This window comes from Eptesicus fuscus, chromosome 9 (genome assembly GCF_027574615.1).
Source record: "Eptesicus fuscus isolate TK198812 chromosome 9, DD_ASM_mEF_20220401, whole genome shotgun sequence".
Classification (NCBI taxonomy): Eukaryota; Metazoa; Chordata; class Mammalia; order Chiroptera; family Vespertilionidae; genus Eptesicus; species Eptesicus fuscus.
The window spans coordinates 5,242,414-5,268,238 of NC_072481.1; the positions used below are offsets into that span (position 1 = coordinate 5,242,414).

General features: G+C 46.1%; 1 protein-coding gene across 2 annotated transcripts in view; it reads left to right on the forward strand.

Moving 5' to 3' along the window:
* UBE4B (ubiquitination factor E4B) overlaps nucleotides 1-23,842 on the forward strand; it is a 94,074-nt gene extending 70,232 nt beyond the window's left edge. For both annotated transcript variants that reach the window (XM_028160996.2, XM_008151753.3), the window contains 13 exons: nucleotides 1,038-1,236; nucleotides 4,030-4,168; nucleotides 7,009-7,108; nucleotides 8,276-8,403; nucleotides 9,596-9,694; nucleotides 10,433-10,668; nucleotides 12,336-12,462; nucleotides 14,333-14,477; nucleotides 16,896-17,030; nucleotides 18,958-19,149; nucleotides 21,332-21,506; nucleotides 22,006-22,152; nucleotides 22,479-23,842. In XM_028160996.2, the coding sequence (XP_028016797.2) occupies nucleotides 1,038-1,236; nucleotides 4,030-4,168; nucleotides 7,009-7,108; nucleotides 8,276-8,403; nucleotides 9,596-9,694; nucleotides 10,433-10,668; nucleotides 12,336-12,462; nucleotides 14,333-14,477; nucleotides 16,896-17,030; nucleotides 18,958-19,149; nucleotides 21,332-21,506; nucleotides 22,006-22,152; nucleotides 22,479-22,540 (1,884 nt within the window). In that variant the 3' untranslated portion in view covers nucleotides 22,541-23,842. The remainder of the gene's footprint in view (nucleotides 1-1,037; nucleotides 1,237-4,029; nucleotides 4,169-7,008; nucleotides 7,109-8,275; nucleotides 8,404-9,595; nucleotides 9,695-10,432; nucleotides 10,669-12,335; nucleotides 12,463-14,332; nucleotides 14,478-16,895; nucleotides 17,031-18,957; nucleotides 19,150-21,331; nucleotides 21,507-22,005; nucleotides 22,153-22,478) is intronic.
* Nucleotides 23,843-25,825: the final 1,983 nt, after the last annotated feature.

The following is a 25,825-nucleotide window of genomic DNA, read 5'->3' on the forward strand; positions in this document are numbered from 1 at the left end:
CCAGCCCTATATGGAGGCTACTGGCGTGGACTGTTTGCCAGAGCAGAAGAGTTACAAGGGCGTCCACCCTGTATTAGTAATGAATGACGTGACACTTCTACTCAAGATGGAAAAACGTACAGATCAAAGCGCGGACCTTGCATGAGACGCCTGGACTTGCCATTGTGGTCTGGCGTTTACTAACAGTGGGACCTTAGGCAGTTACTCCTCTGTTTCTCCGCTTCCTCATTGCTGAATGGGGATAACAAACACTGAACGTGTGCATTTCCTCTCCGGAAAGCTGGTGGAATAGTGCCTACTACATAGCGAACACTCGGCGTTGTAACTATCGCTGTTACGATTGTTCTGTTATTAATGAGGACTCTGCTAATGCTGTGGGTTAGAGAGACTGTCAGGTGGGAACAGTGAAACTAGTTGTTCTGATGCTCTTAAGGGGAATGAAGAGGAAGGAAGCGATGTTTAGTGTGTTTTTACTTGCTTGCTGATTGTGAGGATCTTAGCAAGTCACTTAAATCCTCTGAACCTTAGTTTTCTCCTCTGGAAAATGGGAATAATAGGGTAACTGCCTTCTAGGCTATTGTGAAGATGCGGTGAGAGAATGTATAAAATGCTTCACAATGATGAACACTCAACAAGTGGTAGCTGCTAAAGAGTGACAGTGATGACGTGACATGTGTGTCCTGTCATTGACCGTTTGCTGCTCTAGCTGGTTTGGCCAGTGGTTAGAGCATCTGCCTGTGTATGGAAGGGTCTCAGGTTCAATTCCCAGTCAAGGGCATGTACCTGGGCTGCAGGCTCGATCCCTAGCCGGGGTTGGGGCATGTGCGGGAGGCAACCAATCAATGTATCTCTCTCACATCAATGTTTCTCTCTCTCCCCCTCCTCTCTACCTTCCACTCTCCCTAAAAATCAATGGAAACATATCCTCTGGTGAGGATTTTAAAAAATTTATTTTCTTAAGTAAAAAAAAAAGATGCATGTTTGGTCGGCATTTCTATTCAGTCATTATTCTAAGTCCTTCCTTCCATGCTTCACAGACAGATGACAGACTGGTTTCTACAGATGGATTTATGCTGAATTTTCTCTGGGTGCTGCAGCAGCTCAGTACAAAGATCAAGTTAGAGACGGTTGACCCCACGTATATATTCCACCCGAGGTGTCGGATCACTCTGCCCACCGATGAGACCAGAGTGAACGCCACGATGGAGGATGTGAAGGACTGGCTGGCGGAACTCTGTGAGTGATACGTTCATTATCAGGTCGTTGAAAAGCTGCCCTTCTATTTTTTTAATTAAAAAAGAATAGGTATGCGTCTGTCATCAGCAGGATGCAGTGGCACTCAGAGCGTCATCCCACAACTTGGATTTGACACCAGTACAGCGATCTGTACGTCTCCTCCTGCCCCCACCTCCTTGCTCTCTCCGGCCCTTGCTCCTGTCCTCCAGGGACAGTTTTCACTGACTCCTCACCCCTACAGCGGTGACATCAGACCCCGGATTCACTCAGCGGGGGGCAGAGCAGGGAGCGTGTCTGAGGACTGATTGTGGTCTTGCCCGGTCAGGCAACATTACTGATATTTACCATTAATGACATGTTTTTAGGGCCAGGTTTTATTGGCCAGTACAAAGCTGTTTCAGAGTCATGGGAGATTTTAACCAAAACAAAGGCACCACCATAACCTGAGATTCAGTGTGCCTTTGACCATCCCATGTATTCTATAGGAAATTCACTTATGTATAGGCTTATGGGCTGATCAGGAAACAAACTTTAATATCTTAATAGTAACTGCTGTTTTCTAGTTAAATATGAGGAGACTGAGCTTCCAAAAGGCGCCAAGCTCGCCTCGCCCGCTCAGCACGTGGTGCTGCTGCGCGGGTCCTGTGTGCGAGTCCAGGGCGCTCTGCTCTGCCACGCAGCCTGGTCTGTGTTCATCCTTCCGGGGGGTTGGTTTGGTTGCAGTTTCTCGTATTTGTCAGTAGTGAAGGAAGCAGTGTCATTCTTTACAAAATTTCTGTTTCACTCAGGAGACCTGATTTCAGATAAGCCAGGCAGACTCCAGAATTAAGATATGGGCTCTTGCCCTAGCCAGTTTGGCTCAGTGGATAGAGCATCAGCCTGCAGACTAAAGGATCCCAGGTTCGATTCCGGCCAAGGGCATGTACCTTGGTTGTGGGCACATCCCCAGTAGGGGGTGTGCAGGAGGCAGCTGATTGATGTTTCTCTCTCATTGATGTTTCTAACTCTATCCCTCTCCCTCCCTCTCTGTAAAAAATCAACAAAATATATTTTTAAAAAATTAATACAGTAAAAAAAAGTTCTTTGGATTGGCCAAAATCAAATATATACATAGAGGAAATGGAAGGAAATAGACTGTTCTCTGATTTTAAATAAATAAATATATGTTAAATAAAGCTGACAGCAGCAACTTCGTTACATATATACTTCATATGTGCCAATTAAAATTCTCATTAAACATTTCATAGATCTTGATGAGTTGATGGTCTGATTAATAAATGAATATCTTGAAAACATTATGGTATTGACCTTTTTCTCCACACTTAGAACAGTTACTGAATGAGCACCAGAGCCCTGGGCACTGTGATGAGGGAGGGTGGCGGGTGCCTGCTCACTGAAGTGGCAGCATCGTGCTAGGCATGCACATTCCAGAAAAGCATTTAGACTGTCATAAGAGCCAGGTACCTGGCGAACAGTAACGTCGGTGTGTGATTAGTGCCATTTCAACGAGTAGCTTTTGGTAAGTCTTGGAATACCTCACAGACTAAGAAATTCAGAAGAATCAAAGCTTAAGCATTTTTCTAGAAATCTAATAAAGAAAACCTGAAAAGCCAAACAGGATTTAACCCAGATTGTAAGAGAGAAATTTAAAGTAATTTTAGAAATGAAGCGCATTATCAGGGACAATGTGTGTGTGTATCTTAATTTATAAACATACCATGTATAGAGTGAGACAAAACGAATACGTAAAATAAAAGAAAGGAGGAAAACGTGTGTCCTGTAATCCATAAAATCATGCCATTCAAAATGCAGAACTGTTACAAATATGTAAGGTGAAAACTATATTTTATCCAGAGACGGGTTTTTTGCTTGAAACAAAATGTAAGCAGTAAGTGTCATAGAAAATAAAATATACTTGTAGGGAAAATATGTGTACTTGTAGGAAAAATAAGATACAAATGGAAAGAAATTCAAGATATCAGGTAACTATAAATTATCAAAAACAAAGTGATAAGATAAGAATGTAAGCTTGTGAAGAGCTAGGTGGCATTTAGTCAGTTTATTTAGTCTACCTAAGGTGGATTCTGGGGATTCAGAACAAAGGTTGTAGTTACAATTCCATCATTCTCAGTAACTCCACTTCCCAGCATGTGCTCCCAAAGCTGGGCTGAGGGAGTAATTTCTTGTACATAGATCCTCCCAGTACCACTTCTAATGAAGAAAATTAAGAAACACCCATTTTGAAGAATGCAGGTCATAGATAAAATACATCGAGAAGACACAGTACAAAAGATTGTTGCTGTACATATATGTAGACATTTCATCAGATGGGGAAGAATACCTGCTCTTTAAATGGAGCAAGCCCACAGGAATTCTATTTTTCTTATAACATTAGTCAAGTCTATTTTTTTTTTTTTTTTTACAGAGAGGGAGAGGGATAGAGAGGTAGAAACATCGATGAGAGAGAAACATCGATCAGCTGCCTCCTGCACACTCCCCACTGAGTATGTGCCCACAACCAAGGTACATGCCCTTGACCGGAATCGAATCTGGGACCCTTGAGTCTGCAGGCCAACGCTCTATCCACTGAGCCACACCGGTTAGGGCTCAAATCTATATTTTTTTTTAGGGATTGTTTCCCCCTAGATTTTAGTTTTTATTGTCTATAATTTTTTAAGAGTCATTAAACTATGTGGAAATTCAAGTGTAATTTTGCGTTATTGGTTGTGCTTTTTCTTTGATTTAGTCCTGCAACCACTTTTATTTAGGGGATAATGTGTGTTTTTTTCCTAGATGGAGATCAGCCTCCATTTTCTGAGCCGAAATTCCCTACGGAATGCTTCTTTCTTACCCTGCACGCCCACCACCTCTCGATCCTGCCAAGTTGCCGTCGCTATATCCGCAGGCTCCGGGCCATCCGGGAGCTCAATAGGTATGTGTGTGATGTCCTGTCCTGAGGTTGCCTGAGTCTCCACGTTTTCCAGGTTTCAGATAGCGGGGCACACAGTTAGAACCCCTCCCAGCGACTCAGGATGGCGCTGCGTCCAGAATCTCTGGTAGGTGTAACCATGTCAGTGAAGCTGCCCTACACGCTCCTCTCTGGCTGATGAAGCACTCTAAGCTCCATTCCCACACATACTCCCACACTTCTGTCACCTCGTGTGCAGTGGGGAGAGTAACGGTGTCAAAGATGTTCACGTGCTAGACCCCTGAACCTGTGAATATGTTGCCTTACATGGTAAAAGAGACTTTGCAGATGTGCTTAAGTTTAGGATCTTGAGATGGGAGATTTTCCTGGACTCTCTGGGTAACCCAATATTATGAGGGTCCTTATAAGAGGGAGGCAGGAGGCACAGAGTGAGAAAAGGGAACCTAATGGCGGAAGCAGGTGTCAGAGTGATGTGGTTGGTCCATGAGCCAAGGAACACAGGTGACCTCTAGACGCTGCCAAGGGCAGGGAAGCATTCTTCCCTAGGGCCTCGGGAAGGAACGCTGACCACGTGAGACTTCTGACCTCCAGGGCTCTGTGCCGATAATTCTGTTGTTTAAGCCACTGAGTTTGTGCAAGTTTGTTACACTAGCCATAGGAAAGGAATACAACATCCTAGCAAATCTTGCCCTTCTTTTTCTTCCAATATGAACTCCCGGCATATGACTTTGCAGTTAGCCAATAAGGACAGAAATTGGTCTCACTCTGGTTCTGGTTCTGGATCCATGAAAGGGAGTTTGGCATTCTCCTGTGATATGACCACCTCGAAGTCATCAAATTCTCCCAAGCTCCTCTTGAATTCTTGGAGTGCCCGTCTTTGCTCTCACAGCTAAGAGACCCAGTAAGGTTATCGATTCAGTTTATATTATGATGTGATGCTTTGTGGGACCAGCCGCTACTTTGTGGTCATCTTAGAAACTCCCTGGCTCGTTGGCTTTCCTGGAGGTGAGATTTAGCATCCCGGGCCTGTCCTTTCATTCTGTAAGCTCTCCACAGAAGCAGCCCTCGTCTCTTCCTTCCTGGAGATCGCTGGTGACCATTCATGCAGCTGTTTCTCCACGGAGAGCCTTGGGCTGCCAGTGTTCTGTCCTGAGGTGCCTGAATCTTCACTGCCCCATCAGAGAACTAATCCCAGAGGCCCGTTTCTCTTGAGGGCCCATAACCTGTGTGACCCGTTCTGGTGCCAGTAATATAGGTCATCATATTACTTTCCAATTGTTGCTGCAACAGAGTACCACGCTTTCATGACTTAAAACGTCATCAATGATTATCTTATAGTTCTGGGGGGCACAGGTCCTAAAATCAAGGCTGCATTCTTTCTGGAGGCTCTAGGGAGGAATCTCTTTCCTGGCCTTTTCCAGCTTCTGATAGCCGCCTGCATGCCGTGGCTCATGGCCCCTTCCTCCATCTTCAAAATCAGCAGCATAGCATATTGAGTTCGCTCTCTCCAGCCTCTGCTGTCACATCTCCTCCTCTTACTCTGACTCCCTCTTTCTCTTAGAAGGACCCTGTGGTGACATTGGGCCCACACAGACAATCCAGGATAATCTCCCCATCTTGAGGTCCACACCCTTAATCACATCTGCAGAGTCCCTGTTGCCATGTAAGATAGCAAACGCACTCACAGTTATGGGGATTGGGCTATGTCATTAGGGGGGAGCATTGTTCTGTATCACACTCATAGTTGCACACAAAGTACTCTAGTTTATCAGAGGATTGTTAAAGGTTACCATTCGGTTTATTGAATCCTGGAAATGGCTGGAAAACAGGTTCTCCTTTGAACCTGGCCTGGCAGGAAGCTGCTTCAGGGGTCAGCGGACAGTAGGGCTTCCACCAAGTGCTCCCAGAACCATGTGGCTGCCACTTGGCAATACTCACTTCTGCTTTCAGTGAGCGTTCACCTCGTGGTGGACTAGGTCATGTGCAGAAATGCTGGCAGCAAGGGAGTGTGGGAATGGTAGTTATTTTAAGGTTAACCTCTAGTTCCTTAAAATGTCTTGATAGAAAGGGGTTGAAATAATGTTAAGTGAACAATCTTTAAAATGTGCAGCATTATTACCGATCGGGGACACTACCTCACTGACAGGTGATACTTGGACAGACACCTGAAGGAAGTGAAGGAGCAGGTGGCAAAGGTGATCACAGAGAAGGGTCTTCCAAGCAGAGGCGACGATTGTAAAAGAAAAGGAGGAAATGCCATCAGTGAAGTCGCCTTCTCGCCTTTTGTTTTGGGTAATTGAGTAGGCATAGTAACCTTGAATTTTCTTGAGACCTCTTTTTCTCCCTCCAAGAAAAACAAGGGAACCATGTATTTCCTTCTAAAAGAGGTTACTATATTTCATCACGTCTAAAGTGTCATCAAGAGCCCGGCTGGTGTGGCTCAGTGGTTGAGCATCAACCCAGGAACTAAGAGGTCACTGGTTCGATTCCCAGTCATGGGCGTGCAGTGGACAACTGATCAATGATTCTCTCCCATTGATGTTTCTATCACTCTCTCCCTCTCCGTTCCTCTCTGAAATCAATAAAAATATATTAAATAAGTAAATGAATAAATAAAGTATCATCAATTTTATGACATCATTTTAGGAATCAATAAGAAAGAAAAATGCTGCCAATTAAACCATAATATGCCATTGATTGTAAGACATTCTCTGGTTTTAGAAATGCTAAAATTGGGGGGAAATATGTGTCTGAGAGTCACTAAAATAGTCAAAATGAGTAGATAAGATGGATAATGGGTCTGTGTGTTTTCTTTTCATTTGACCATTATTCTTTGATTTCAGAACCGTGGAAGATTTGAAAAATAACGAAAGCCAATGGAAAGATTCCCCACTGGCAACTAGACACCGTGAAATGCTGAAGCGCTGCAAAACTCAGCTTAAGGTCCGTATAGTTAATCGGGATGAGTATCGACCAGCCTCATAATAGTGTATTTCCCAGCAGGATATATGCCTTGAGTGAGCAGTTTCATGTCCTTATTTTTTATTCATTATTCTCCCTCCTCCCCCCCCCCGAGATAAAATGGTGCATCTAAAACTTGTTGGTAGTTTACATGTATCTATATAATATTTAAACCTCAGGACAAACTGTCAAGTGCTATGCTAATGACATCATGAATTTTTAGTTGATTTTATCATCCTCAGTTTAGCATCTCCTCCCTTTCCTACCCACCTACTACCCCCAACCCTGCAATCCTGTCCCCAAAACACACATCATTCCTTCCAGTCATGCATGTTCATGGTGTGTGACAAAGTAGATTTGTGGTCGTGGAAAGATTTCTTTCTTTTGCACCTCCTCATTCTTCATTTTTAATTGAAAATGATCCATCTCACAGAACTATCTGGAGATGGGAAGATTTCCGCTCATGAACATAGCTTTAAAAGGTTTAGCACAGATAGCAAATTTAGGCATTTTTCTTATGTTTATATTCAAATTAAAAAGCTGATTGTTAGCTGGTCGTGCTTTCTGTTGATTAGTAAAATAATGTGTAGAAATTTTATCTGGCTTGGATTTCTGTCACACGTTAAGGTCTTATTTAGTTTTACGAAGACACTAGACCTCTTTGAGATGCAGAATAAGGCAGGGGCTCTTGTCTGGGGTCTGCAGAACCCTTAAGCCCTCCAAAGGTAACGCTTCAAGGAGTCCATCAACTGTTTAAATTAATGTCAGTGTGTGCGCATGTGCGTGTGTTTTATCCTCACAGTGATCCTCTGAGGTGGGGGGACAAGCATTTTCCCCAAAGGCAGCTCTTAAGTGGTGACCTGGAACTCAGATGCAGATTTGTCTGGCTTCTTCCCACTAATCATCCCTGGCCCCTGAAGAGCTCCTGAGTTATTTACACATGACAGCAGCGACCTGCCTCTGAGCTGTGTGTCCAGTGGTCTGTGTGGCATAGCTTTTGTTTTTCTTAGAACACAACCAGCATCCCAAAGCTAGTTAGCGGGGAAGCTCTGGGTGCCCCAGGCTCCCCGCTCCTGGCCCACCCCCGCCCAGCACGCTGCAGGTACTCAGCTGCCAACTAACATGGCTGGGCCACACCTGCTTCCACAGAAACTGGTACGATGCAAGGCCTGCGCTGACGCTGGTTTACTTGACGAGAGCTTCCTGCGAAGATGTCTGAATTTTTATGGCCTCCTCATTCAGCTGCTGCTCCGCATCCTGGACCCTGCCTACCCCGAGTGAGTGTGCTCCTCCTCTTTGTCTGGGCCGTGTTGAATGTATTGCTCTGCACAGTCCACAAGTGGGACCCAAACCCTCCCCTCATCAAGAGTTCATTTTAGCCCTAGCCGGTGTGGGTCAGTGGATAGAACATCGGCCTGTGGACCGAAGTGTCCTGGGTTCGATTCCGGTCAGTGGCACATACCTCGGTTGCAGGCTCCTCTCCGGCCTGGGCCCTGGTTGGGGCTTGTGCAGGAGGCAACCAATCGATGTCTTTCTCTTAAATTGATGTTTCTTTCTGTCTTTCCCTTTCTCTTCCACTCTCTCTAAAATCAATGGGAAAATATCCTCAGGTGAGGATTAAAAAAACAAAACAAAACAAATAAAGAGCCGAGACCGGTTTGGCTCAGTGGATAGAGCATCCGTCTGCGGACTCAAGGGTCCTGGGTTCGGTTCCGGTCAGGGGCATGTGCATTGGTTGCAGGCACATCCCCGGTGGGGGGTGTGCAGGGGGCAGCTGGTCGATGTTTCTCTCTCATCGATGTTTCTAGCTCTCTATCCCTCTCCCTTCCTCTCTGTAGAAAATCAATAAAAATATATTAAATAAATAAAATAAAATAAAGAATTTATTTTTCAATTTCTAGATTGTGCTTATGTAGAGTATGGAATATTAATCAATATTTTACAGTAATAAGGGAATGTCAACACCTGCAATTTTAATTTTGACATAGTGCTTTGTAAAAATTGGCTTTATTTTTATCAATCTTTGATCAATAGAAAATGGAATCTATAAATTGGAAGCTAAAAGCTGGAGATAAGCTTGGCTGGCTTGGCTTAGTGGTTGAGCGTTGACCTATGAACCAGGAGGTCACGGTTCGATTTCTGGTCAGGGCACATGCCAGAGTTTCGGACTCGGTCCCCAGTTCAGGGCATGCAGGAGGCAGCTCATCAATGATTCTTATCATTGATGTTTCTCTCTCTCTTTCCCTTCCTCTCTGAAATCACTTTTTTTAAAAAGCTAGAGATAACTTTTCATTGTTGAGCTGAGAGCGTTGTTGACCTTGTATCCTCACCTGTACAGCTTATTATTCTCCTGTTATTGTTATGAAGCCTGTGTGTCCCTGCTGAGGGAGCCCTCTGCGGGCATGGAAAGTTCAAGTGCGGCCAGCACTGTCGTCTCACCCGTAACCTGTGCTTTCTTCTCGTTGATAGTGTAACACTGCCTTTAAGTTCAGACGTCCCCAAGGCGTTTGCAGCATTGCCTGAGTTTTACGTAGAAGATATTGCTGAATTTTTATTTTTTATTGTACAGTAAGTGTCTTTACCATATTACTAGAAGTTATATGTTTTTATATGTTTTGTGTATATTCTATGATTAATTATATTACAAACCTCCATTTTATGCCTGAAATTTTGTGTCACTGCTTTAACTGCTGCCTGGAGATTGGAAAAATAAATCCAAACTGTGGCACCAGGCCAATTCCAATAATATCTCAGAGGCAAAGAGGATTAACAATGCTGGTAATAATGTCTTCTGTGAAAATGGAGTTGAACTTCTAATGATGGAGAATGTGTTTCTGAGGAACAGTAGGAGCGGTTTATAAATATCTGAGTGAACATTCAAAAGCCAGAAATAACAACATCTATATTTTGTACCAACATTTTCTCAATGGTAGAATTGGAGAAAGGTAGCAAAGTAATGGGTTGTGTTTATAACTGACTTTTTAAAATGAAAATAACTAACTCTATTAAAATATTTTTTAAGTGTTTGGGTAGTGAAGATCTTTGAAATCCATGAGATGATTTAATCAAAGCTTTGGTTTATTTTTTAAAACATAATAAGTTAGTCTAAAATGTTGTGGCCAGTAGACATGATGGATTTTTAAATCTATCCAGTTGTGATATAAATAGTCACCTTACACTCAGCAAATTAAAGGGGACTCTGCATCCTGGTTCCTGGACCTATTAGTCGCCTCCCCTCTGGAGGACACCAGCGCCCACCCAGGTTGAGACTCAGGGCTTTACCTCGCGCTCCTCTCGCCCCTGCAGATACTCGCCTCAGGTGCTCTACGAGCCCTGCACTCAGGATATTGTGATGTTCCTCGTTGTGATGTTGTGCAACCAGAACTACATCCGAAATCCGTACCTGGTGGCCAAACTGGTAGAAGTCATGTTTATGACCAACCCTGCTGTTCAGCCACGAACCCAGAAGTTCTTTGAAATGATTGAGAACCATCCTCTCTCCACCAAACTGTTGGTCCCTTCCCTGATGAAGTTTTATACGGGTAGGTTCCTGGGTAGACAGGCAGACAAGGCCATCTAAAGCCAGTGGGTACAGTTACCTAAACCTGTTACCAAATATGCTGACATCCACTAACACGTGTAGCTCAGTAGCCCACTGGGAGCAGAGCATGTGCTACTGGGTCCCTGAGAATTCTGAGTAGTTTCTTTCTTTCTTTCTTTCTTTTTTGTTTTGTTTTGTTACCTGAACTTTTAAAATTGTCTTCAGTAAACATGTATTGTTAGTATTAAAACTAAAAAAGTTAAATGTATTTTGTAGCCCGTGCCTGCAGCTGTCACTGACTTCTGGATAAGGGACAGGGGATGTGTAGGTGTGTGGGATGGAGCTGGGCCTCCGCAGTGAGACCCGTGCTGGGCCTGCGGGGCCCCACTGGTAAGGTCCCAGGAGCTGGGGGGCGGGTGCTCTTCCCCCTCCTCTCCCACCAGGCAGTGTGCCCTCTGGCCCCGGACACCTCTGTGGTCATGGACAGATGACACCCAGGCTAAGAATAGCTCCACTTATCGAATCCTTACTGATCCTTGCACTTAATCCCAACCACAGGCCTCAAGATGGGCGCTATAAATATCTCCATTTTACAAACGAGGGAACCGGAGCTTAGAAAGGTCAGGAAGCTTGCTGAAGGTCAGCAGCTAGCAAGTGGCAGCAACCTCGGCAGCTGGGCTGTAGCACAGGTGCTCCTGGCTTCTGTGATCCTCCCACGGTTACCAAGGCACTGGCGCCAGAGGGCCTGCAGGGGGGCATCGCACGCACGCCCCGCATGCCCATCACACCCTGCTAAGGCCTGCGGATGCGGGGCCTGACCCCCGAACACGCCTGCCTCTCAGCGTGTGAGAGACTGAGATACAGAACAAGCGCCTTTTGCACCCCAGGGAGAACAGGCTAGCTTGGGAAATGCTGAAGATCAATGTTTGTTTCAAAAGTAAAGTTCCGTTTCAGAATAAGAGGATTTATTTGTAAGGACCAGCTCTCAAAAGTCTGCTACTCAGAACTTGGAGGAAGACTGATGACTTATTTCAAGCCTCCTCTTCCCAAGCTGATCTAGTCAGCAAGGCCGGCCTTAGCCCACGTAGACCAGGCACTAGTTCAGCACATGCTTTTGAAGCTCCTGTGTGTGTCGGGCTGGGTTTGATGCTAGGGCCTATCGGTGAAGATGTCACAATCCCTGCCACCCTGCGTCAGACGTTCTAGGTGGGAGACAGACGCTGACCCATACATAACATACTCTCATAGTGGGTATGGGGCGGGGGAGAGGCGTGGTGCTACTTTGAGAAGCTAGGCAGGGAGGGTCACCGAGAAGAGGACTTGGAGTAACCTTGAAAATGAGACAAAAGAGTGAGTCTTAGGAGATCTCAGCCACAGTGGCAGGCCAAGGAGGCAGCAGGTGCAAAGGCCCTGAGGCCAGGCAGCTTAATGAATCAAGTAAGAAAGCAGCCAGAGTGCAAGGTGGGATTGCAGCCAGCAAGCAGGCAGGGTGAGGTCAGCAGGTGTCTAGTTGTTTTAGTCACAAAAAATGTACTGGAAAATATAGAAAATACCAAGAAGAAAATAAAAATCATTGATAATCCCTGCACTCAACAGAGAATCTATGAACATTTTTCTCTGTGTCCTTCCAGTCAATTTATATGTGACACGTGTGTCTTTCTTTATTAGATGTCGAGCATACCGGAGCGACCAGCGAGTTCTATGACAAGTTCACCATTCGCTATCACATTAGCACCATTTTTAAAAGCCTTTGGCAAAACATAGCTCACCACGGTACCTTCATGGAGGAGTTCAAGTGAGTACTGCGCCCCCAATGTCACTGCTTGCTCTCTCGCAAATCCCCGGGAGAGTGGCTGCTTCAAAGCCTTCACAGCCGGGCTCTTGGCTGTGTGCTTGGTCTCAGCCTCCTTTAAGTTTCCAGAAGGTACTGCTGAACGTGAGCAGGTTATCTAAATGTCTGTGCTTACGAGATATTGCTGGACTTGAGGTTGGTCAAGATCCCTCGGGGATGGCATACATAAGGAAAGAATCTATAGTTATTCTGAGATGATGTGTTAAGTGTTTCGTGATTACAGTGTTAAAGGAAGTTGTTGGAATGACTGCAGTGAGATCTTACTGTGTTCTTGAACATGACATCGAGCTGCAGAGCTGGAAATGTTTGGAGGAGTTGAGGCTCAGAAGCAGTTAGATTAGGGTTGTCATTCGAAGTGTCGCTCTTTGTATTTGTAGTAAGGCTCTAAGCATTGATCAAGGACTTTGCATTAGCCCCCTGAACTGTTAGCACCTACCTGAACCTGACATTAGTAATTCCATCTAAATTACTTTGAAAGAAAGGTAGGCAGAAGGTTGAACTCGAGCCTTACTCTCCAGGAGAAGTTTTATCCCATCTACTTGGGCCTTTCTTTGCAGCCCCTGTTAGATCTTGGATCAGGTCTGGCGGTCACTCGTTAACTGAGTTACTAGTCGATAATGTACGTGTTCCCAGTGGAGTCACCATCTGCTAAATAGCTTTCTGCAAAGGAAACTGTGAGGTAATTCTTTGTTTCCATGGACTGCTCTTCTGGTCGGAATTACGTTCCAGCGGAAGCCTGGCACCAGCGTAGGAAACCACGCAGGCCCACAGCTGGTTCTGTGTGGGGCTCGGGAACTTTCCATGTTCCCGGAGTCCAGGCTCCGCCCTTGTCACGGGAGCTTCTGTGCCCCAGGCTGGGCTGGCCGGCCCTCTTGCTCGGTGGGAGGTCCTGAAGGGTAGCCCTCCTTCTCTCTACTAACCTTCCAGAGCCTAACAGGTGGGCCAGGCCATCTCCGTCACCAGCGAGTCCCTGCATTAGAACAGGTGACAGGACAGTGCCATGGGCTGGAAGCTTCGAGCTCTCTGTAGTAAGTTAATGGCCCACTCTATCAGTGTTACAGCTTCCAGTTTTTCTTTTTTTATTGATTGTTGAGAGAGAGGGGGAGAGAGAGAAACATTATTGATCGGCTGCCTCCTGTATGCCCCCTACTGGGGATCGAGCTCGCAACCTGGGCATGTGCCCTGACCTGGAATCGAGCCGTGACCTCCTGGTTCCTGGGCCAATGCTCAACTGCTGAGCCACGCTGGCTAGGCTCCAGTCTTTCTTCAGTGCGTCTTCTTTATAAAGGGAATAACTGTCAGACGTTCTCTTGTCTCATAGGTGGGTAATTATTTGTGCTTTCTTTCATCCTGGCGAATTTAAGCATGTTTTTTCCTAGTCTGGAAGAGTGTTTTCTCTGCTTAGAATCATTGCGGGAATGAGCCAGGGGTATGCTGGTAAACCTCCTCTCTGAAGGGAAAAGATATCAGTATGTGCTGTTTTTCTGGAGTATAAATACTTCCACTGTTGCCAAATTTAAGCTGCCACGGGAATCTGCTCACGGAATTCTAAAATATTAGCAACTGGCTCTCGTGAGTCGTGCAAGGTGTCTCCAGCACGTCACTGGGGTGAGCTCATCACGATTAATTTCAAAGGGCAACACAGTCTAAGGAGAGACTTGCAGGCCTTGACCTTCATGGTATTCAAGTAGTGCCAAGGTCTCGTAGGGTGACATGCGTGTAGGGCGACACGCGTGGCCCTTTTCTCTGGGACCTGCTGCGGCGTTTTGGTTGAGGGAGATGTGTGGCCATGTCCCATGTAATTGCCTTTCAGCTCTGGGAAGCAGTTTGTTCGCTATATAAACATGCTGATCAACGACACGACGTTTTTGCTCGATGAAAGTCTGGAGTCCCTGAAGCGGATCCACGAGGTGCAAGAGGAGATGAAGAACAAAGAGCAGTGGGAGCAGCTGCCCCGGGTGAGCACAGGGGCCCGCACAGCGGGGGAAGCTGCCGCGGCCGCTGCGGGGCTGCGCGTGGGGGCCTGTGATGGAATCTGACTTCCTGTCAGTGCGTCCTGCCTCCCCCCTGTGGGCCTCCGTGAAGTGACATCCAGGTTTGGGGCAGGAGAAAACTTCAACCCTTGCTCTGAAGCTGAGAAGTGAGTTGTTGTGCCCTTTCATTTTAAGGGCTTTTTGGAGAAGAGCTTTTATTGTCTGAATATGTTAGTAAGATTGATGGAAGTAACTAGGAGTACATCTCAAATTCTGTCCGCGAGACAAGAGTGTCATCTGATCTTTAGGCAAGTGGATGGTCACTCGGTTCCAGTGGGGTTTTTCTTTCAGTTGATCTTCGCTTTTCTATTCAGTTACTCGTGGCAAAGAGGCTGTTTTTGCCAGGTTCCATGAGGAAATCATGTCTTGTCACTGACGGCCCACTGCCCCGCCCCGACATTCACTGCAGCCGTGTGGATGGTCCCGGTCAGTTCCCAGGCCCTTGCCAGCTACTGCTGACGTCACGTATTGACGTTCTGGTTGGCCTCCCCCATCCGTGTCACTGCAGAGTCTCCACTTTGTCTACGCCAGTGTATCATCCACTTATGAGGCTTCTCCTGGACCAGCTTGTATTGTAGATGTTGGGATCCGGGTCTTTGCACATTATCTTGTTCACAGTCAGTGCTTAATAGCACTTGTTTGAGACGACTGAACAGATAGTATTGATTTTGTCCCTGTTAATGAGTGGAAAAGCGTCATAAATAATCCCTAACAAGGGCAGTTACAGAAATCATTTCCGTTTGACTTTGAAGTCACTTCCCACCTTCCACCTCCCTGCCTGCTCCCCCTGTGCTCTGGTGCCCAGCCCCCGGCTGCTCCTCTCTCCACACTTACTCCCTAGGTCGGTGCTGATTGGTATTTTGAATGTAGTAGAATTTTGATATAATAATAACTCTTTATTATGAACGACTGTCCCATACACTGCAGGACATTTAGCATCTCTGGCTCACGTCCATTTAATGTCAGTGAGGAGCCCTCCTCCCTGAGCCTGCAGGCAGCGAGAAATCACTGCGCGTGGCCTGGGGCCCCCATTGAAAATCACTGCTGGGCGATTTCCTCTGTCCCAAGCCTTTAAAGGTCTGTATTCTGAGGACTCAGAATGTCTTCCCGGCTCAGGTCTCTCCTGACTCTGTAATCGCTGTTGACCTGCCTCTCTGCCGGGTGGTCTCAGAGGGACCTCAGGCTTAACTTGTCTCAACTGAACGCTGTGTAGCCCTCCAGACCTCGCCAGGTCTGCCCATTCTCGGCAAACGACAGCTGCACCCTGCAGTTGCTCTGGCTCAGCACCCCCGTGTCATCCTTCATTCCTCTCCCTCTCAGCAGAACCTCTAGGCTCCATCTTTTTGTTGTTGTTAATCTTCACCTGAGGTGTGTGTGTGTGTGTGTGTGTGTGTGTGTGTGTGTGTGTGTTTAAGAAAATTTTTTATTGATTTCAAAGAGGGAGAGGGAGAGAGAGAGAGAAATATCAATGATGAGAGAGATTAATCAGTTGGCAGCCTCCTGCAGGCCCCCTACTGAGGATCAAGGCCGCAACCCGGGCATGTGCCTTCGACCGGAATCAAACCCAGGACCTTTCAATCCGCAGGCTGACGCTCTATCTACTGAGCCAAACCAGCTAGGGCTACCTGAGGATATTGATTTTTAGAGAAAGTGGAAGAGGGGGAAGAAGGGAGAGAGAAAAAAACATGGATGTGAGAGAGACATATCAGTTGGTTGCCTCCTGCACGTACAGAACCCACAGGTCTCAGGATCATATCACATGTTTTTAAAGTAATGCTAAGTAACAGTCTTTATTAAGGGAAATGAACATGTATCAGATACGACATAAGATTCACTTATTTCATCCTGCGAAGAAGTTGATTTCTTTTTAAAAATATATATATTTTATTGATTTTTTACAGAGAGGAAGGGAGAGGGAGAGAGAGTTAGAAACATTGATGAGAGAAAAACATCCATCAGCTGCCTCCTGCACACCCCCTACTGGGGATGTGCCCGCAACCAAGGTACATGCCTTGACTGGAATTGAACCTGGGACCCTTCAGTCCGCAGGCTGACGCTCTATCCACTGAGCCAAACCGGTTAGGGCGATGGTGATTTTTTTTATCACAAAGGAAACTGAGTCCTGTGTAAGTTAAATGATGTGCCACGGTCACCTTACTCAAAGTCCTAAAGCTTCAGTGACCTGGAGGGCTCTCTAGGGTGGGCTGTCTTGTCATTCCCTAAGGACGTTGGCTTTGCGATGCGCTTTTCCACTTATGAGCTGACTTTTTTCCCGTCCTGCGTGGCGTGTCGGTGAGCTGATGACTGGTCCTGAGGTTTGTTTGGCTCTGCTCCCTTTCCCAGGACCAGCAGCAGGCCCGGCAGTCCCAGCTGGCTCAGGACGAGCGGGTGTCACGCTCCTACCTTGCCCTGGCGACGGAAACCGTGGACATGTTCCACATCCTCACGAAGCAGGTCCAGAAGCCCTTCCTCAGGCCGGTGAGTAGAGACTTTGGGGGTTTTGTTGTGTCTGTTGGATTTCACGTTCAGATTCTGTCACTTGTAACTAACTGGGGTCTGGAAGGCTCAGTGTCACAGCCACTGACGAGGGAAATTCTGTTGCTGATTTTTCCCCGCTTAGGCTCATTGATACACACAGCGCTGTTGACAGACTGAAGTCCACAAGTGGTCGCTTCCAAGTTAACTTAGGAATTCACTTAGACAGCACTTTGGATGGTTAATGTTGAAGCTATGACATATTTTTATCATTATTGATTCCTGTGTTTTATTTAGAGGAACAGTAAGGTGACATCAATTGGAAATTAGAGACCATTAAGTAGAAGTAGTTGATAATGTATAAGATCTTTGATTCTCTTAGGTGTAGCTTTGTGACAGTCAAGAAGCCAAAGGTTAATGAGAGTCATAATTAGGTTTATGATAGATCAGAGGTTGTCAAAATGTTTGGCCTTGACATGATGCAAAAGACCTCGTCCTGTTTCTGAAATTGAAGCTGAGCCACATCACCGAAGATCTCTGCTTTGCTGCACCTGAGCCCCCTCCCCCTTCCCCCCTTCACCCCCACACACGGTTTAGAAACTTTACAGTGTGGCCAGGACAAAGGGTAGTGAGGAAGGCAAAAAAGAGGCTTAAACTTTACCTGTAAATGCCCGACAGCAAATAGTTCAGGCACGTGGGCCACATGGTCTCTGCTTTGGCCACGGCCGGTAGTTCGCCGGTCCCTACTGTGGCCATGTTTGGTTTTATGTTCAGTGACCCCCAAGGGCAGTGCCACTGATAGTTAAAAGGTAGGAAACATAAAAACGATTTAAGACTAAATTAACCTGAAGCCGTATTTAGTTCCACAGTCTTCACTTTTCAAAGGAAATTATCGAAAGCTAAGCCTAGTCTGTTCATGTCAATTGAAATGAACGTGTTTCAGGGCCTGCACATAGACCTGGGCTGTCCACGCGCCTGGGCTGGCCTTCTGCCCGGTCTGTGCCTGCGCCTGCATTGCTGTGTGCTTTTCCTTCACTACACAAAACTCCCACTTCCAGAGGAAAACAGATTTCCACCTCTCTCCTATTCTTCTCCCTCCTTATCCCACAGATTCCTGATTAAGTACAGGCGTACCTTACTCTCTGCAAAAGCCGGTTCCTGAAAAGCAGGTTCCTGACTGAGTTGAATTTGTGTAAATCCAGTCGTTGCATTTAAGGAAAGCCTTGCACCCGAAGGGGAGCTCTCACCCTCTCAGCCAGGTTTCCCTGTTTCAGGTTTGCTAACAGCAGTGCGTGCCCAACAGTAGTAGGTGCTGTGTCATCTCATGGGGTTATTGCATGATTGCTGTAGCCCAGCTGTTTCACTTAAGTTGGCGCTGTCTTACTGGCTAAATTTAAAACTGTTCAGACATAAATTTTATCTTCTACTTCTTTGCGTTTCTCTCCTCTTGGCACCTGATAGGTAAAGAATGGTGTGTACTGCCTGAACTGCCAGGGACTTTTGAAATGCATACAAAAGTAATGCATAAAATGATGGCCTACAGAGCATATTCAAAAACTTATGACTTGTGTTACGATGATGGAATTACGAATAATTTTCCCTCTTTTACCTGTTTCTTACGCATTTAGAATGATCCTTGTTTTTATAATTAAAAGCATGATTTTATAGAAAAGGTTGCCTTTTGTTGGTATTTATAAATATTCCACCAACGTACAACACTCTATTAAGTATTAGAATGATGGGATTGGAAATGGAGAGTAAAATATGTTTGAATATAGTGTTTTTCTTCAGCTGATGATTCACAGCACTTCACAGGGATTCTTTGAAGATGAATCTAGCCAATTCCTGTTGCTCCACTGAAATGGGAGTTTTGGGTCCTTCTTACTTGTCTCAACAGCATTAATTGTCCTATTATCCTGTGATTTCCTAGGAACTTGGACCCCGATTGGCTGCAATGCTGAACTTCAATCTTCAGCAACTCTGTGGTCCCAAGTGCCGTGACCTGAAAGTTGAAAACCCCGAGAAATACGGCTTTGAACCAAAGAAGCTGTTGGACCAACTGACAGATATTTACTTGCAGCTGGATTGTGCGCGGTTCGCTAAAGCCATCGCCGACGACCAGGTCAGTGCCAGGGTCGCCGCCGTGACAGAGGGCGTCTGGGGTCAGGCTGCTGCCTGGCGACTTGAATTTGCTGTTCTGGATTTCCTGGCAGATCCATGCGATTACATAGCCATCTGTTCCCGAATTCCCCACTTGAAATCAAGGAAGGTGATACTTTTCAAAATATGGTTAGAGACATTTTTAGTACGTAAGTGGAAATCATGAGCATAGCGGCCAGGGGACTTGTTTGCTGAAATGGAGATGAAGTGGCCGTTTTCCTTCGGGTGTAAAAGGCAAGATCAGCCTCCCAGGTCCACCTGCAATTTCGGTCTGGACTCAGATCTAGCTCGGGGCTTCATTCCACACGTCCGTGACCTTCCCAGAAAGAGCCCCATTTTCTCAGAGAAGCCACGTTGTCGTCCCAAAGCCTCGGCTTCAGTGCTGCCTTCACTTTGGTCTTCCAGGTTTCGAACCTCGATGGTTATTTTCACATTCTTCCCTCCCCTTCTCCCTGTGTCCCTGGGACCACATCCAGCTGGTGTTTTTCGTTTCCACGGCTCCCGATGTAGCCCAGCCCCACCCAGCTGTACCCTGGACTTCCCAGTAATCTCCTCCCTCCTCTTCACCATTTGAACATAAAATAACTAATTCTTATTAACTGAACACCAGGTTTAACCACTTTCCATGTTCTCACTGCTTTGATCCTCACAAAATCCTCTGATGCAGGTTTAGTCGGAGTCCTCCTTTTGAATGAGGCACCGAGAGATGGTGTAGCTCGTGTGAAGTTTGTGGGGGTAGAGCAGGATCCAGAGCCTCCCTGAGCCCCTGTTCTCAACCCCTCTGCTCTCCACTTAAAATGCCCCAAAGTTCCATGCTCTTTTCTGTCTTCCCGTTTCTGTTCACACTTATATCCAATTAGTATCTCACATCTCAGTTTAAACATCGGTAGGCATTCTAGAAGGTTCCTCACCCTAACCTCATCCAAAGGTTAAAATGGGGGAAATGTAAGTACTTTTTTAAAATAACAGCTTTATTGAGATATTACTCACGTATGTAAGTACTTTGTTTTCACCACATTTACCTTTAGGAAAAAGAGCTAAAATGTCTACCTCCTCTCATGCTGCTAGAGCACAGTGCCTTGCAAGGGCCAAAATAGACTCGATTTTTCTCTTTAATATTTAAATTTAAAAAGAAATGCAGGCTTGCCGTAAAAATAATTCAAACATTTCCAAATTCACCTCGTTTGCCTTAATCCTGAAGCCCTCCCCAGAGGTGATGACCTTGTACAGTTTGGTGTGTACTATCCCATCTTTATGTATTACTAGAGGCCCAGTGCACGAATTTGTGCACAGGTGGGGTCCAGCTGGCCCAGCCCTGCCCCCAGTTTGGGTGGGGGGACCGATTGGGGGTGGGGTCAGCCGTGGGGAGAGTTTGTGGGCAGTTGGCCAGCCAGCCCCACCCCGATTAGTGTCGGGTATCGGGGGTGGAGCTGGCTGGGAAGAGGCACCGTGGGCCAATTAGGGTGGTGGGGATGATCTGGGATGGGGTCAGACATGGGGAGGGGCTGTGGGCAGTGGGCCGGCTGGCCCTGCCCTTGATCGGAGTGGGGGGGGCTGATCAGGGGCAGAACTGACTGGGGGAAGGGTCCGTAGGCCAATTGGGGGCGGGGCAGGGCTGGGCTGGGCTGGGCTGGAGGAGGGGCTACAGGAGGTTGGCCGGCCACACCCCTGATTGGGGTTGGGGGAGCGATCAGGGGCGGGACCGGCCGAGTGGAGGGGCTGCAGGCCCATCGGGGTGGTGGGGGCCCATTGTGGGTAGGGCCAGCCAGGGGGAAGGGCTGCAGGAGGTTGGCCGGTCGCCCTGCCCCCTATTGGGGTGGGAGAGGCCAATCAGGGGCGGTGCCAGCTGCAGGGAGGGGCCGGGGGAGGTTAGCTGGCCAACCCCACCCCCTGGTCGGGCTGGGTCACTGGCCGCAGTGGGCGTCATAGCAACCGGTCATTCTGGTCATTGCAGTGTTCTGGTCACTGGCTTTTTATATATATAGATAGTCATGTACAAGTATTTGTATATACACATTATAGTTTTAGGACTTTTTTTTTAGAAAAAACGCACACAAATAGATCATACTTTGGGTATTTTCTGCAGCTTGCTTTTCCCCCCTTACACTATATTTACATCTTACATTGTCTTTCCTCATCCACAGAGATCCTATAGCAAAGAGTTGTTTGAAGAAGTTATTTCGAAGATGCGGAAGGCAGGGATCAAATCCACCATCGCGATAGAGAAGTTTAAACTCCTGGCCGAGAAGGTGGAGGAGATAGTGGCCAAGAACGCGCGGGCCGAGATCGACTACAGCGACGCCCCGGACGAGTTCCGAGGCAAGTGGCCCGCTTTTCTCACGCCCGGCCCGTTGATTTGCGTTCACAAACAGCAACCGTGAAAGAGGACGGACGCTCTGTGCTTCCAGCTTGTTCCTGGTGTGCTGAGGTTGCTCGTTGAGGCACTCTGTCTGAACTTGCATTTGCCTGCTTTTAGCTCATATTGTAAATGAAAAGACGAGAAAAGGCCCTTAGCCTGATTTCAAACCAGGTAAACCCTGCAGATCCTAAGGCCTGCCTCGCCTTTTCTAGTACAAGTGGGGATTGGCGTTTCCAAAGAGTCCGGAGAAGTCCAAGCGAAAGCTGTCTGTCCCAACCTTTTTCTCTCTCTTTCCGCCCAGCAGTAGCTGATAAAAGGTCACTTTCCTCAAAACTTGGGGCCCATTTGGTTGCTATTCATATGGACATGTGTTTTATTTTTCCCTGGCAGGAGGGCCTTCGTTTTGTTTCCGGGTGTAGGTCCTGTTAGGTTAGAAGTTGCTTTGCTCTGTCTCTGCAGACCCTCTGATGGACACCCTGATGACTGACCCCGTGCGGCTGCCCTCCGGCACCATCATGGACCGCTCCATCATTCTGCGGCACCTGCTCAACTCCCCCACGGACCCCTTCAACCGGCAGACGCTGACCGAGAGCATGCTGGAGCCAGGTACAGGGTGCATGGCTGGGGGCGGTGCCTACGGCAGCAACAAATGTGGCGGCCAAAATCCACAGCGTTGGAGATTAATCAAAGGGGGGACTTACCAAACCCAGAAACCCCCTAGTCTGTGACACTTAGTGGAGAAGACACGAAGCATTCCTTGTTCTCTTTCACTGTAGAAGTCTAGTCCCTCTCATGTCCTGCTTCTTCCTTCTTCCGTCTTCATTGCACTGAGTGAATGAATGGCCTTTCTTTCCATTTATACCAGCGACGAGCATCATCTCTCTGGAAAAGCTCTTCCATCAAGGCATTAATCCTCCCTTTTCTTTTCTCAGTGCCAGAACTGAAAGAGCAGATTCACGCCTGGATGAGAGAGAAGCAGAACAGCGATCATTAAACGTCCCTTGTCCACCCTCTGCTCGCAGCAGCCACAGCCAGCGAGGCAAGCAGAAGCAGCATCGGTGGTGAAATGCTCTTCACATGTGGAGGCCAGACGTGGCGAAGACGCCGAGAGCCCACCCAACGCGACCAAGCGGTGGCCATCTGCAAGGACATGACGAGAAGGAGCCCAATTCCTGTACATATATTTAAGTGACAAACCTGGTCAAAAGCTCGAGGGACACACTGATTGATGGCTGGTGTAACGAAGCATGTCCTTCGTATGTCACAATTTGGGGCTTTTGCAGCGGAAGTTTTTCAGTGATTGATAATGAATGGGTTTGGGCAGCATCCCCTCCATCTTTTTTTTTTTTTTTTTTCCTAAATTCAGTATCCATTGATTTGATTGTGATTAGAGAACCTTGGACATTTTGCTGCTAAAGAATCTTTCCCCTTCCCTTCCTCTCCTGCCCCAACTTGCACTGCTGTGGATTTTTTAAAGAGAAACAAAAACAAAAATAAATTCCTTTCCCTGGCTCTCCAAACATATATTCTGTGAGATAACTGTGCCTGCAACAAAGTGTTAATCCTGGGATCGTATTTTTATATCATATTCACATATTTGTTTTTTTAATTGGTGTTAGATGACATGATTAATAAAAAAGGCAAGATATTTTCAGAATTTGAATTTCAGTTTTTATTTTTATTTTGAAATGGCCCTTACATTTTTTTTTTTTTTTAATTCTAAGCAAAATGAAGAGAATCCTGTTGCTCTGATCCTTGTCATAAACCCTCTCTAGGAACCTAAGGAGCAGCTGCAGCAAAGGGAATGCTTAAGCCTATCAGGATTAAATGACTTAGGGCTTCGGGGAGGGAGGTTGGTGTTTTTAATGCTTCGTGACAGTTCGAAACCTTTACAGTTATCCTATGAGAAGGGTACATAAATTCCTCAACTCTTGGGTCTGTGAGTTCAAGGCAGGGGTCATCGACATGATGTGTCCTTTGGGGCTTGGCCTTACCAAAGCAAAAAAGGGGTGCAAGAAATGTGGAGAGATGTCTGCTTGTAAAAACACACACAGGCAAACACCCACACACACGCACAAAAACAGAAGACTTTTTGTATTACTGCTCCCTACTTAACATACTTGAATTCTCGAATTTCCTTTGGGGTAGAAAAGGATTTGAAACCATAAAGTGTTTTGAAGAAATTAAGTCTACAAAAACTTTCTTTTTCTTTTCCTTTTTCCCCCCCTCCACAGACAATGTCCTCTGTTCATTTCCTAATGCAAACTACAATAAATGGTGATACACAGTTAGAAGGCATCTTCTATGAGTCTCTTCTTTTTGTGGAAAAGAAAGGGGTGGATAAACAAGAGCTAGACGAGTGTGCCTGTGGTGCATTATCTTCCCTGGAGCCCGTTAGGAGTGGCCGTGTTTGAAAGAAAACACTGGGATTTGTGTGAGTTGATGCTCCATTTGGTTCTCATTCTACTGTCTGCTCGTCTGAGGGGGTTGAGCTTTAACATCTTGTCTCTGCTGTTCTCAAGTTGCTCCCTTATCTAAAATATCTCTCCCCTGACCTTTAAAGCTCTTACTCAAGTTCAACCCATTTCCTAAGCATTTTCTCAGGCACTGCAGTTTATAAAGCCGTATCTCCCAGCTCATGTGATAATATAGGGAGCACTTATATAGTATAGACTATGTGCCAGGCATTATCCAAAGGCCTTTGTATTGATGATTTCATCCTCAAAAAGACGGTACTATTATCTTTGGGGTTTTTTTAAACAGATCAGATGTGGTCATGGAGAGGTTAGGTAACTTGTCCAAGGTTACCTGGCCAGTTAGTTAGTGGAAGAGCAGGTGACCAGACTCAGAGCCCATGCCCTTAGTCACCATGTCCCCGTCTCTTCAGCATGTTTGGACTAAATCACATTTCCCCCCCAAAAAATATAATGTATTCCTTATAGCAAAAATTTCAGAGAACATAAATGAAAACTAAAAACATCTGTAATCCCCCACGCAGATAATCCTGTTTACCTTTTATGAAACAATATATGCCTATAAAATGACGGTGTTTGCTGGCTTCTATGCCTAATGTTTCTTTAATCCATCTCAGGAATATGTGTTGTCTCCTCTCCATCCAGATCGTAAATCTTCAGAGGCATCGATTCTGTTGTGTCATTTGCATGCCCCACTGGTCCATGAGTGTAATAGGATGCTGTTTTATTCTCCTTATGCACGCATGGCTTTGAATATTCCGCCGGGTACTATCTAAGGGGAAGATGCTTGGTATTTTTATTTTTAGAGTCTCAGGGTTGCTGTTTTATAGCAACTTGTGGTTGCCTTCAATCTGTTAATTATGGATATTAACATAAATTACAAATACTTTTAAAGTAGATTTTGACTACAAGGAAGATGGTCCCATAGGAAGGGGGCTCTGAGGAGCAGAGGAGAAGAGAAATGGTCCTGAGAGAAAGATGATCAAACTAACTTTTCACGCGTTTTATGACTCACTCTTGTGTGGGTTGGTAAAATATCTTTTGAAAAGATAGCTAAGCACATTATTTTGTTCACATTTTGTAACTTTTGCGTTTGGTTCATAAAATAATGAATTTCACACTGTTTTTTGGAGGGTGCTAAGATGAGAAAAGTAAGCCCCACTGACTAGGTAAGTGATGGAAGGAAACATCCGTAGTGGGTTATGAGCTTGACGTTGGTATCAGCTAGTATTGGGCTAAAGGAAGGCACCTTTGGTTGATAAGTGTGCGTTTCTTGAGCATATTCTATGTGTGAACCACTCTTATGTATTAATTTATTTGATCTTCAGCAGCTTATGAGGGAGGTAGTGTAGTGGCACATGAACCAGGCCATCTGAGCTTCAGAAGCTGATCACTCCTGCTGGATGGCAGTGCTCCAGAATGATCCAAGTTCAGAATGCCCGAGGAGGTGTGGAGAAGCAACATAGCATTCTGGAAGGAGCTTTGACCTTGGGGTCAAGCTCCAGACCCAATCCTCTTTTTAAATGGTTAGAGAATTGAATCTCACAGCTTCATTACCAGCCACTCATTGATGACCCCTAAATTTATGGCTCTAGCCCAGCCCTCTCTCTTCTGAATGACAGCAGACCCTCAGAATGAACATATCCAAGCCAGTTCCTTAAACTTTACCCCAAGCCTGCTCCTCTTAGCCTCCCCATCACAATGAATAGCAACTCCATCCTTCCGAGTCACACAGGTCAAAAACTTTGGAGTCAATGGCTTCCTAATCCTCTCAGAATAAAAGAAGCCCTCACAATCGCCTAGAA